Source organism: Rhinoderma darwinii, chromosome 4, assembly GCF_050947455.1.
Source record: "Rhinoderma darwinii isolate aRhiDar2 chromosome 4, aRhiDar2.hap1, whole genome shotgun sequence".
NCBI classification, from domain to species: Eukaryota; Metazoa; Chordata; class Amphibia; order Anura; family Rhinodermatidae; genus Rhinoderma; species Rhinoderma darwinii.
This window is the reverse complement of record NC_134690.1, coordinates 211,444,998-211,458,944: the sequence shown is the minus strand read 5'-3', so window position 1 is coordinate 211,458,944 and position 13,947 is coordinate 211,444,998. Positions and strand designations below refer to the sequence as shown.

Below are 13,947 nucleotides of genomic sequence, written 5' to 3'. Positions count from 1 at the left end.
GCTGCAGCCTGTGATTGACCTGTGATTGGCTGCAGCGGTCACATGGCCTGAAACGTCATCCAGGACGTCGGGCCGGATGTCGAGAGGGACGCGTCACCAACGGGCGGGAGACCGGACTGGAGGAAGCAGGGAGTTGTCGGTAAGTATGAAAGTCTTTTATTTTTATTTTTTACAGGTTTATACTGATCGGTAGTCACTGTCCAGGGTGCTGAAAGAGTTACTGCCGATCAGTTAACTCTTTCAGCACCCTGGACAGTGACTATTTACTGACGTCGCTTAGCAACGCTGCCGTAATGACGGGTGCACACATGTAGCCACCCGTCATTACGAGAGCTCCATAGACTTCTATGGACTGTCCGTGCCGTTATTACGGCCTGAAATAGGACAAGTTCTATCTTTTTCAACGGCACGGGCACCTTCCCGTGAGAAAACGGGAAGGCACCCGTCGCCAATAGAAGTCTATGAGCCCGTTATTACGGGTCGTAATTACGACCCGTAATAACGGGAGTTTTTACGGTCGTGTGCATGAGGCCTAAGAAATTAATTTAGCCCTTGTCGCTGTTTTGATGGTAATTGAATCAGATTTTTGTGCAGAAATCCTTTTTCCACCCTTCCTTTTTTTTTTTTTACATTTATTTTTTTTTTTATACGTTTTGTTTACGGTTTTATAAGCCAGGTGTCTCTTCTCTTTGTGTTTCTTTTGCACTTTTTTGATGCACCATGCATTTTGTTCTGCTAGGCTGGAGGTGTCCATAGTTTTATTTTAGTCTCTTAGCACTGACCTAATGCATCAACATCTTTTTATTCCATCTGTAACAGAAAAAATCCACTTGCTATTCAAGATCTTCAATTAATAGCAAAGTCACCCAATACCGACAATATAAATTTTAATGCTTTGGAAATGGAAGAGGTTTGGATGGATGACCCTTCAGTCATTCAACATTCTGTCCAGCTGGTCATTGAGAAATCAAGTTCATTGGACTGGATACTAAGAATGCGGTGGCTATGCCATATAGCCAAAAAATTGCCGTCTGAACTGGGTCTGTATATTTATACAATGTTTTGTATCTATTGTCTTATTCATTTGGTTGCTTTCTGCTAGACCAATATAAAATTTTTGCATCACAGTGGTATATCTCTCAGATCAGTGTTAGTATGAATACATTAGAAAACTGTGTTTGTCATTAGTTTGAGACCATGATAATCAGAAGTGCGCTGTGCCATCTATAATTGTGTTAAAGGGGTTTTCCCACCTTTTGACATTTATAGCTTCTCCACAGTATATGGTATAGATGTCCGATAGACACGGGTCCCACCACTGGGACTCGCATCTATTTCTAGAAAGCGGCCCACTGACCTAAGTCTTTGGCACAATGCGCACAGCTGTCTCCGGAAAACACAGCCGCCCAGTAACTCAGTGGCCAGAGCCTTGTGACATAAGGTAAAACAAGGGCCAGGGGGCCCCGTTTTAAAGGTTGGTGCGGGTCCCAAAGGTGGGATCCGCAACTAGTGGACATTTATGGCATAATCTGTGGACCTGAACCTAAATATCTGAGATGGGAATACCCCTTTTAAAAAAATGTAACTTTTTTTTTTTTTTTTTTACAGACACTACATTAAATATTTTTGAAATTTTGCCAGTGTACTTCATTGGTTATTTTACAAAACATACAATTTTATTGATAACAATTAGTAACAAATACCAATATGTTCACAAGCAACAGAAGTACAAACATGTCTTTAAACTCTTTTTAATTTTTCCGTTCAAACAAACCAAGAGCGTGTTTTTTATTTTTCCGTCGAACCTAAAAATTAAAAAAAAAATAACTTGTGAGATGGAATGGAAAATAAAACAGTAGTTCCACCATTGTTTTTGGGGTTTTTATTTTACACGTTTACTGTGCGGTTAAATGTTAACTTTATTCTGTGGGTCTGTACGATTATGGTAATAACAAATTTATGTATTTTTTTTGTTTTACAAAGTAAAAACGATTTGTTAAAAAAAAAAGTGTCGCCATATTTTGACACCCATAACCGTTTTCATTTTTCTATCAATGGAGCTGTGTAAAATCTTGCTTCTTTACGGAGCGGGCTGTAGTTTTTGATCACTTTTTTCAATTTCTTTCGGGAGGCATAGGACCAAACAAAAAACTAATACTTGCCTTTTTTTAGTCTTACTAGGGGACTTGAACATGCGTTTGCTAGGATAATATACGGCCATGTGGTTCTTGCCGAGAACCTAGCGCAAAAAACGCACACAGTTTTACTCCGAATTGCTGCTGTTCGGCATCTAGCACAAATATAGCTCATTGAAAAACGTTGTAACTCGCTGTAATATCATGCAAAATACACACACACACACACACACACACACACACACACACACACACACACACACTCTTCAAACAGTTTTTGAGTATTGCACTTAGAGCTTTGTATATCCCCTGGTGTCATTTGAGAGCTACGATTCTGAACTTTAATATGATACAAGATCTCTAGCCCTCATATTCTAATGACGGCAAGGGGTTCAATTTATTGCATATTCGATACATCCTTGGCAGTTAAAGGGGTTTCAGCTAAAATGTTGTTCTTTGTATAATAAGATATTGCATTTTGTAATCTACTTTCTGTATCAATTTCTCCCATTTTCATCTGTTTGCTTTTATTGAATAGGTGTTACCGCACTGTTTACATCCAGTGGATTCAAATCGGTCAATGGTCATGCAATTTTATGGCTTTTCACTACTTTTTCAATATACAAAAACTAACTTTTATTTGCTGAAACCAGAATACCCCTTTAACTAGCCCATCCTCTAATGATAATGTGATGTTTCTGCCCATTCTGTCATAGTCAAACAGCAAAGCTGACAAGTGAGCTACCGAAAACAGAATGGCTGCTCTAGTGGCCAGTGTGAAAACTGGGATATTTAATATTATGTGGATAATAAAAAAAAAAAACAACTTACTAAGAAGAAAAAAGAATGTATAATGTTGTCATTTTCTGATGATACATTCTCTTCAAATTACCAGTAAAAAAAAAATGTATGTGTTTATTTGGATATGAACAACAGTAAAGATATGTTACTCTGAATAATCCTAAATATTTACTAGAGTTCTCTTGAAAAAGTCAGGTTCTTCCCCAGTTGTTTTTGGCATTTAATTGGCATCCACCAGAATAAGTAGAAACTTATATAAACAAATACTGTCTTCACTTCTATGAACAGATCATGTACGCACAGAGATTGATGCTGGGGCACAAGCTTTGAGTAGGTTCTACTCTAGTCCACTGTCTGAAGAAATGAATAGTGTTATGAAACTCCTCTACACTTCAAGATTAGGTAAAAATAAATTTGTGTTATTGTAAACGTACAAGCATATATTTTGAAAGCGAAAAACTACATTTAAAGGGTTATTCGTGCCACACAAAGTGATGGCATATCGCGAGGATTACCTGAATCCCCACCAACCCTGAGATTGAAGGGACTGCAGCGCTGCTTTAGTACTGTGTCCCCAACTCCGGGAATTGCAACATTGCTCCTTTCAAATGATTCCTTGCACAGCCGGTGGCTGGAAGCACATTTGTGCAGGAAAGACATTGATGGGGCACCGTTCTAAACCAGCGCTAGGGCCCCTTGATTCTCAGAATCATGACGGTCCGGGCACTTAGTCCCCCACCAAATCAAAGTGATGGTATATTCTAGCGATATGCCGTTACTTTGTGTGTTATGAATAATAGTGTTTGTGTACTTGTGAAAAAAAAAGTCTGGGTGGGGTCCTGGCGGCCCCAACACTGATTAAACTAGTTCACCCATAAAGAGGTTACCCCACATGCACAATCACTCTACTTTGAGAAAAATGAGAAAGTGTTACAGAAAATGAGTTGCAAACCCAATTAGTTTTGACATGTCCCATTAACTACTTTGGGAAAACCCCTTGCTTGTGTAAGTATAGTTTTTAAAGGATTCTTTGACCGCAGTAACAAACATGCACGGCCATTTGTATCAATCTGTAATCGATGCATCTGTGTTATTTTGCTTTGAAAGCGCAAAATTATCCATGGTTTGGTGCTGCGTTATCCTGTATCCAATGGTCTTGTTCAAGTGTTGTCAATAGTTTTAGTCCATACATCAAGCGTTTTTTTACGGCCTTTTTTGGAGATGTTTTTTTTATTGACCCAATTAAAAGCGGCTCCAAAAAAACGGCTCAAGAAGCAGGAAGTGACATGCACTTTTTTACGGGGCGTTTTTTTACGCGCCGTTTATACAAACGGCTGCGTAAAAAAAACACCCAGTGGGAACGAAACACTGTTTTTTCCCATTGAAATCAATGGGCAGATGTTTGGAGGCGTTAAGCCTCCATATATTTGGCAGTTTTTGTGGGTATTTACGGCCCGAAAAATGGCTGAAAATAAGCCGTGTGAACAGAGCCGAAGTCATAGAACCGATAATAACAGAGCAGGAGTGGAGTGTAATGGAAGTCTAAATACTGCTATTTTTTTCTTCCTGTATTATCACTCTTCTTAAAAACACAAGGTTTTGTATAGCTAGTCTCTCAAAAAGAATCCCAAAAAGAAAAACAGACAGCCCCCCTCCCCCATAAAGAGAGAAGGGCCAACAAAAAAAAAAACCTTTCCTGACCTGTTGGATTTTAGAAGTAATTGTATAACCCATGAAATATCAATTATGGAGTATTTGTTCTTAGAACTCTACGTTGTGGTGGTCCTCTGTCATTTCTCCTAGAAATGTATGAGTAAGTTGACAGCTGGGTGTTACCAGTTGGGGATGTGTCCCTTCACAGACTGGCCATGTTCAATCCGCCATTAACTGGCAATTTGACAGCCGCACCGAACATGATGCAAATGTGGCTGTTAAAGAGGCTCTGTCACTAGATTATAAGTGCCCTATCTACTACATAATCTGATCGGCGCTGTAATGTAGATAACAGCAGTGGTTATTATTTTGAAAAACGATCATTTTTTATCAATTTTAGATTTATGCTAATTAGTTTCCTAATAGACAACTGGGTGTGTTTTTACTTTTGACCAACTGGGCGTTGTACAGAGGAGTGTATGACGCTGACCAATCGGTGACCAATCCGCTTCATACACTTCTCATTGTTCCAGCCCAGCATGATCCACAGCACAGTGCGATTGTTCCAGCCCAGCTTCTTTCACTGCACAATGAGAAGTGTATGACACTGATTGGTCAGCGTCATACACTTCTCTGTACAACGCCCAGTTGGTCAAAAGTAAAAACACGCCCAGTTGTCTATTAAGAAAGCATTAGCATAAATCATAATTTGCTCAAAAATTATAATTTTTTAAAATAAAAACCACTGTTCTCTACATTACAGCGCCAATCCGATTTATGTAGGAGATAGGACACTTATAATCTGGTGACAGAGCCTCTTTAAACATATAATCCCTTAGAGACCACTGTTTTTAGGTCCTACTGGACCAGGGGCTAGTTGGTCTTCCATCTCACCAGCCTTTCTGATGAACCAGTGTATGTGGAACATTATTTTTTTATTACATTTTTTCTACTGTAGGTGACAATTGTGTCCCACTTGATCCTCGCTGGAATATGCAATTGTTGGACATTCTGAAACATTCTCTCACACTGGATACTGGCATGGAACCAGATATGGAAATATTCAGCCAGTTGGATAGTGTAATAAACAGGTAAGTTTTAATGTGTGTTAAATAAAATTGTCATTAAAGAAAAATGCCCATGTCTAGATATTGCTGTTAAATGCCTTTTATGCCATCCCTACTGTTCCTTTGATTCCCTCTCAGAAGGTTCACCTAATGTCCAGTGCAGGGGAGAAGAAGCCACTTTTAGCGTTCCGATTCTTTTTCACTGGCCGGCACAATAGCAGGTATCACTCCACCGCTTATGTACGAAAGGATCCCAGGGCTGGGACTGAGCATATGTGACCATTAGCAATGTACTCATTAGGTGGATGTTCAGAGAGGAAGTCAAAAGAACTGGTGCTACAACAAGTTACAGCAATATCTCTGGAACGCACTGCCCCAGACAATCAGATTAGTTTTCAACATCCACCGTTTTAAGCGTGCCCTGAAAACACATCTTTTTACACAGGCCTACCATATTCCCTAATCAAACTCCTTTTCTTTGCCCCTGTAATACATTATTCCTCCACACCTGACCGCTTCATTCGACAGTTTCCTAACACTCCTTGCTCCTTAATGCACTTTGTCTATCATGCCCAGATACTGACTGGTGACCGGCTCATGCAGCTTTATATGTACTAACCTATGTTTATAAAATCCTGCTGGACTATTGTACTGAACAAGCACTTGTTACATTGGGTCACCACTATTTCCGGAGATTGTAAGCTCCTGCGAGCAGAGACCTCACTCCTCTTGTAGAATTGTTCATTAGATTTGTCACTATTTGTTGTCTGTACATGTTCCCTCTGAATTATAAATTAGTGCAGATTATGTTGGCGCTATATAAATTTATTAAAGATTATATTTATTATCTAGGCACTGGATGAATGATTTCAGTTAAATTGTTGTTTAAAAAATAATATTAAATCATGGAAGAAGCCCTTTATTAAGAAAGACTCAAAATTTATAGAAGTCTGTACTTGATATCAATTTCTTAGGCCTCATGGGAATAATTATTTTCAAACAAAACAAAATTCCTCTTCTTTACATAACCTGTTGTCCAGAAGTGCAGAATGTTTGCATTTGCGCTTCTTTGGGAGGTTTGCACCTCATATTCACATGTGTTCTACAGTATAAATGCATGTTTCGTGGATGGTGCCATCTAAAATGGGAATTTCCCATTAAAAGTTCATGGAAAGTGTCCTCTTTGTGACCGTTTCATTAGCAGATTTCAGTGGTTGAATTTGCTAATATTGTTAGTGGTAATGTTATGCTTTTTGTGTTATCCCAATCCATATTTCCTAGATTTAGAAAAGTTTTGTAGACTTCCAGAAGAACAGGTGGATCATAAGGTGGAGTTTCCCTGTTTTAGTGGAAACTAGTCAAAAGTGTGCTCCAACAGCCAGGCAGCATTTTTGGGAAAGCTTTTAAAAATATATGTATATTTTTTTTCTTGGTTCTCCATTGAGGTGTTATTTCTTGCCGCATATATCCAACATTAGCTAGTATTTAATAAGGATATGCTTTTGAGAGTATGTTCACACGCTAAGCAAAAAAAAATTAAAATCAGGAGCTGTTTTCCCTTGAAAACAGCTCTTGATTTTAGGACTTTTTTTTTTAATCAAGCTCACGTACGTTTTTGCCGCTATTTTTCTATATTCAATGAAAAATGGCCGTAAAATAACATCCCGTCGGAACAATGGGCAGATGTTTGGAGGCATTCTGCTTCCAATTTTTCGGCCGTTTTTCATCTGTTTACGGCCTGAAAAATGGCCGAAAATAAGCCGTGTGAACATACCCTTACTTGAAAGGTTGAGCAGCAATAACAGACTATAGCTCAAAAGTGGTGCTGCTTCTGGGAGCAAAAACTCAGACCCCTTTTTCTACTACTGAACAACCAATTTAAAGAGGCTCTATCAGTCTTAAGAAAAACTCAATGTGGCTGTAGCTAGTTCAAATATGTATCATTAGCAAAACAGGATTTCCTACTACTCTGGGAGTTAACTGTGAGCGGTGGGGGGGCTAAAGTTTCTGAAGTGGAGCTTTGTTCTCCGATCTGTCCAGGAGTAGGGGTGAGCAAATCAATTTGCCATTTGGTCCATTTGCTGATTTACTGGTCCATGAAATATAATGGGACAATAGATTCTCCTATTCTTCTTTTTTTTTTTTTTTTTTTTTTTAAACCGTTTTTATTGAGTTTTGTTAATTTTTTTCCATTCCTTTACAGTTACAAGAAACCAAGTATGACATTGCCCATATCTTGGTGAAAGTACAATAATATACATAACTTTGTATTTGTTGAAATATCATCCCGGTACAATGACTTTTACATACTGGTTTCTGATGCATGTTTTCCAAATTACTTTGCTAACAAGTAACACAACAACATTGGCAGTCTTTTTTTTTTTTTTTTCAACCTCTCATTATTCTCTCCTCTTATCGTATCGTGATTCTCCACTCCCTATGTCTTTCTACCTAGTGTCTCGTTACTCTGACCTTCAGCTTGCCCAAGGTCCCTTTAAGGTCCTCTGTGAGATACCATTTTGTTTGTTGAAACCCTGCCATCACTGCTGCAATATCTAGATCACTCATTTGTAACAAGAACGGTTTCCATTTTTTGAAAAAGCTTGCCGTTTTTCTTTCTTTGTGTATTAATGCATCAATCCTGTCTGAGTGTAAACATATTTTCAGTTGCTGGACCAGTTGATCTAGTGTCGGTGCGGTAGCTTCCAGCCAGTTTTTCAGTATACATCGTTTTGCAACAAGTAGTATTATGTGTACTAGCGGGGGTATATGTGTAAAGATCCCTTCCTCATCAGCGTGTATTGACGCTGCGGATTGAAATATAAGAAGTGTTGGTGTCAGTGGCATGGATCTGTCCCATATTTTCCCAACATATGCTAGTATCTCTGTCCAGTATCTTTGTGTAACTGGGCATAACCAAATGCCATGATACAAATCAGTATGTGGTTGGGCATATTTCGGGCATGAATGTATTCGGTCTGGTTCTCCACCACTAGGCGGAATGTTAAAAGCGTAAATGGCCGCGTGCATCAATTTAAACTGCGTCTCCCTCCACACTTCATTAATAACATGCTTCCTCACTGCTTTCCATCCCTCTAGTACCTGCGCATTAACATCTGCTGTTTTGAAAATGCGTCTCCAATAAGGGAATTGATTTCTTGGTTCTATTTGTACATAAATATCTTTCACTGACCAATATAAATCTGATAGGGATTTCCTATGTGGTTCTTCACCTACTAGTTCATCGAATTTGTTTTCTACAATTTCTCTCTCCAAGTTATCTACTATTTGCGTACAGAAGGATCTAACTTGCATGTATTGGAGAAAGTTTGTTGGCTGGATCCCAAATTCACTCACTAGTTCTGGCAACTTCTTTAATCTTGGTTCTGTTGCATGTAGTATGTGTTTTACTATGTTTATCCCCTTTTGCTTCCAGGTAGTAAACAAACTGCTGGTCCTCCCGGCCGGGAACTGTATGTGCGACCATAAAGGCAAATATTTTGACAATTAAAAAGATAAGCCCTGCTTCTTCCTCACCTCCTTCCAGCACATTATTGTGTCTTGTAATATGACGGAAGATTTAACATGTTGTGGGAGGCACACAAGTTTTGTGTGTAGTAAATCTCGGAGATCACATTCTCCCGCTAGTGCTGACTCCAGTCCCTGGTTGGAATAGTGGTTAGTTTCGTGTATCCAGTCTAGAACATGTCGGAAAAGGCTAGCAATATTATAACCTCTCAGATGTGGTATGTTAACTCCCCCCTGCCAATGATATCCCTGTAATTTAACTAGCGCTATTCTGGGTCGCTTATTTGACCATATAAATTTTGTTATAGCGGAGTTGAAGTCTTTAACCCCTTCCCTCTTTAGCCACTTTTGACCTTCCTGACCGAGCCTCATTTTTCAAATCTGACATGTGTCACTTTATGTGGTAATAACTCCGGAATGCTTTCACCTATCCAAGCGATTCTGAGATTGTTTTCTCGTGACACATTGGACTTTATGTTACTGGCAAAATTTGCTCGATATGTTCAGTATTTAATTGTGAAAAACACCAAAATTTAGCGAAAAATTGCAAAAATTAGCATTTTTCTCAATTTAAATGTATCTGCTTGTAAGACAGGCAGTTATACCACCCAAAATTGTTTCTAATTAACATCACCCATATGTCTACTTTAGTTTGGCATCGTTTTTTGAACATCCTTTTATTTTTCTATGACCTCACAAGGCTTAGAACTTTAGCAGCAATTTCTCACATTTTCAAGAAAATTTCAAAAGGCCATTTTTACAGGGGCCAGTTCAGTTGTGAAGTGGCTTTGAGGGCCTTATATATTAGAAACACCCAAAAGTCACCCCATTTTAAAAACTTCACCCCTCAAAGTATTCAAAACAGCATTTAGAAAATGTCTTAACCCTTTACACATGTCACAGGAATGAAAGCAATGTAGAGGTGAATTTTACAAATTTCATATTTTTTTGCAGAAATAAATTTTTAGTACAATTTTTTTTATAACACAGAAGGTTTTACCAGAGAAATGCAACTCAATATTTGTTGCCCAGTTTCTGCAGTTTTAGGAAATATCCCACATGTGGCCGTAGCGTGCTACTGGAATGAAGCACCGGCCTCAGAAGCAAAGGAACACCTAGTGGATTTTGGGGCCTTATTTTTGTTAGAATAAATTTTAGGCACCATGTCAGGTTTGAAGGGCTCTTGCGGTGCCAAAACAGTCAAAATCCCCCAAAAGTGACCCCATCTGGGAAACTACACACCTCAAGGAAATTATCTAGGGGTACAGTGAGCATTTTGACCGCACAGCTTTTTTACAGAAATTATTAGAAGTAGGCCGTGAAAATTAAAATCAACATTTCTTCAAAGAAAATGTAGGTTTAGCGATTTTTTTTCTCATTTTCACAAAGACTAAAGGAGAAAAAGCACCGTAAAATTTGTAAAGCAATTTCTCCCGAGTAAAACAATACCCCACATGTGGTAATAACCGGTTGTTTGGAGACACGGCGAGGCTGAGAAGGGAAAGAGCGCTATTTGGCTTTTGGAGCTCAAGTTTAGCAGGAATGGTTTGTGGAGGCCATGTCACATTTACAAAGCCCCTGAGGGGACAAAACAGTGGAAACCCCCCCACAAGTGACCCCATTTCGGAAACTACGCCCATTGAGGAAATTATCTAGGGGTATAGTGAGCGTTTTGACCCAACAGGTTTTTTGCATAAATTATTGGAAATAGGCCCTGAAAATGACAATCTAAATTTTTTCAAAGAAAATGTAGGTTTAGCTAATTTTTTCTCATTTCTACAAGGACTGAAGGAGAAAAAGCACCGTAAAATTTGTAAACCAATCTCTCCCGAGTAAAACAATGCCCCACATGTGGTAATAAACGGTTGTTTGGAGACACGGCAGGGCTGAGAAGGGAAAGAGCGCTATTTGGCTTTTGGAGCTCAAGTTTAGCAAGAATGGTTTGCGGAGGCCAGGTCACATTTACGAAGTCCCTGAGGAGACAAAACAGTGGAAACCCCCCACAAGTGACCCCATTTTGGAGACTACACCCATTGAGGAAATTATCTAGGGGTATAGTGAGCTCTTTGACCCCACAGGTTTTTTGCAGAAATTATTGGAAGTAGGCCCTGAAAATGACAATCTAAATTTTTTCAAAGAAAATGTAGGTTTAACTTATTTTTACTCATTTCCACAAGGACTGAAGGAGAAAAAGCACCACAAAATTTGTAAAGCAATTTCTCCCGAGTAAAACAATGCCCCACATGTGGTAATAAACGGCTGTTTGGAGACACGGCTTGGCTTAGAAGGGAAAGAGCGCTATTTGGCTTTTGGAGATCACATTGAGCAGGAATGGTTTGCGGCGGCCATGTCACATTTGCAAAGCCCCTGAGGGGAAAAAACAATGAAAACGCCCAAAAAGTGACACCATTTAGGAAACTACACCTCTTGAGGAATTAATCTAGGGGCGTAGTGAGCATTTTGACCCCACAGATGTTTCATAGAATTTATTAGAATTGGGCAGTGAAAATAAAAACAATCCTTTTTCTTCAATAAGACGTAGCTTTAGCGCAAATTTTTTCATTTTCGCAACAAATAAAGGAAAAAAAGAACCCAACATTTGTAAAGCAATTTCTACCGAGTACGGCAATACCCCATATGTGATCATAAACTGCTGTTTGGGCACACGGCAGGGCTCAGAAGGGAAGGACCGCCATTTGGAGTGCAGATGTTTCTGGATTGGTTTCTGGGCGCCTGTGGGCCCAAAACAGTGGAAACCCCCCAGAAGTGACCCCATTTTGGAAACTACACCCCTCAATGCTTTTACCTACGGGTGTAGTGAGCATGTTAACCCTGCAGGTGTTTTGTAGAAATTAGTGTGAACTCGATGTTGCAGAGTGAAAATGGGATTTTTTCCACAGATATGTGGACAATATGTGGTGCCCAGCTTGTGCCACCATAACGAGACAGCTCTCTAATTATTATGCTGGGTTTCCTGGTTTTAGAAACACCCTACATGTGGCCCTAATCTCTTGCCTGGACAGTCGACCAGGCTCAGGAGTGAAAGGGTACCATGTAAAATTGAGGCCTAATTTGGCGATTTACAAAGTATTGGTTCACAACTGCAGAGGCTCAGATGTGAAATAATAAAAATAAACCCCTGAGAAGTGACCCCACTATGGAAACTGCACCCCTCAAGGCATTTATTAAGGGGTGTAGTGAGCATTTTCACCCCACAGATCTTTTCCATAAATGAATGCGCTGTGGATGGTGCAAATTAAAAATTTATATTTTTCCCTAGATATGCCATTCAGTGGCAAATATGTAGTGCCCAGCTTATGCCACTGGAGACACACACCCCAAAAATTGCTAAAAGGGTTCTCCCGAGTATGACAATGCCATATATGTGGAAGGAAACTGCTGTTTGGGCACGCTGTAGGGTTCAGATGGGAGGAAATGCCATTTGGCTTTTGGAGCGTGGATTTTGCTTGGTAGTAGTTTTGTTTGGAGTCTTACTGGTGTTTCCGTTTATAATGTAGGGCATATGTAAGCCGGGCGGAGTATATAAGGGGCATAGTCAGGTGGTATAATAACGGGGTAAAAAAAAACAATAAAATAATCCATAGATGTGTGTTACGCTGTGAAGCAATCCTTTCCGCACAGGCCGGTGTCGCACTGATAAATGGTGTCATTTCTTATCCCCCTTTTGGTCCACACTCCGCGCCTTTGTAGTTTGGGGAATTTTGCTGGGAAGTGTTGTCCTGGTATAATACGGGCACCGTCGCTTCCAGCGGATATGTTTGGGCCCTCCCTTTCCTGGTTCCCTAATTTTAGGTCCTTGAAAAATCGCCTCTTCAAACAGAAGAAATGTTCCCCTCGGGCACAACTGCATATTTTTTTATTTCCTGAATTATTGGAGCCATAACTAATTTTATTTTTCATAGACGTAGTGGTATGAGGGCTGGTTTGTTGCGGGACGAGCTGTAGTTATTATTGGTACAATTTTGGGGTACATGCGACTTTTTGATCACCTTTTATCCTATTTTTTGGGATGCCAGGTAAACAAAAAAACGCAATTCTGGCACAGCTTTTTTCGTTTTTTTTTTATACAGCGTTCACCATGCGTTATAAACTACATGTTAACTTTATTCTGCGGGTCAGTACGATTCCGGCGATACCTAATTTATAGAACTTTTTCATGTTTTACAACTTTTTGCACAATAAAATTACTTTTGTAAAAAGAATGTATTTTTTCTGTCGCCAAGTTGTGAGAACCATAACTTTTTAATTTTTTTGTCGACGGAGGTGTATGAGGGCTTGTTTTTTGCGGGACGAGCTATAGTTTTTATAGGTACTATTTTTGGATACGTGCGACTTTTTGATCACTTTTTATTCTAATATTTGTAGGGCAAAGTGACCAAAAAACAGAAACTCTGGTAACGTTTTTTACGGTTTTTTTTTACGCTGTTCACCGCGTGCAATAAATAATATAATATTTTGATACCTCCGGTCGTTACGGTCGTGGCGATACCAAATACATATGGTTTATTATTATTTTTCAATAATAAAGGACTTGATAAGAGTAAAAGGGGGATTGTGTTTTATTTGATTACTTGAAACTTTTACTGTTTTCAAACTTTTATTTTGTGCACTTTTTTTTACACTTTTTTACACTTTTTTATACTTTTTTTTACACTTTTTCTCAAGTCCCACTAGGGTACTTGAATTTCCAACGGTCAGATTTTTTTTTTTCTAATACATTGCACTACCTATGTAGTGCAATA

At 39.1% G+C, this 13,947-nt stretch overlaps 1 protein-coding gene across 8 annotated transcripts in view; it reads left to right on the top strand.

The window, feature by feature from the left end:
• Nucleotides 1-13,947, top strand: part of MDN1 (midasin AAA ATPase 1) — a 314,285-nt gene that overhangs the window by 177,281 nt on the left and 123,057 nt on the right. For all 8 annotated transcript variants that reach the window (XM_075862158.1, XM_075862156.1, XM_075862153.1 and 5 more), the window contains exons 49-51: nucleotides 820-1,040; nucleotides 3,225-3,338; nucleotides 5,548-5,680. In XM_075862158.1, coding sequence (XP_075718273.1) covers nucleotides 820-1,040; nucleotides 3,225-3,338; nucleotides 5,548-5,680 — 468 coding nt within the window. The remainder of the gene's footprint in view (nucleotides 1-819; nucleotides 1,041-3,224; nucleotides 3,339-5,547; nucleotides 5,681-13,947) is intronic.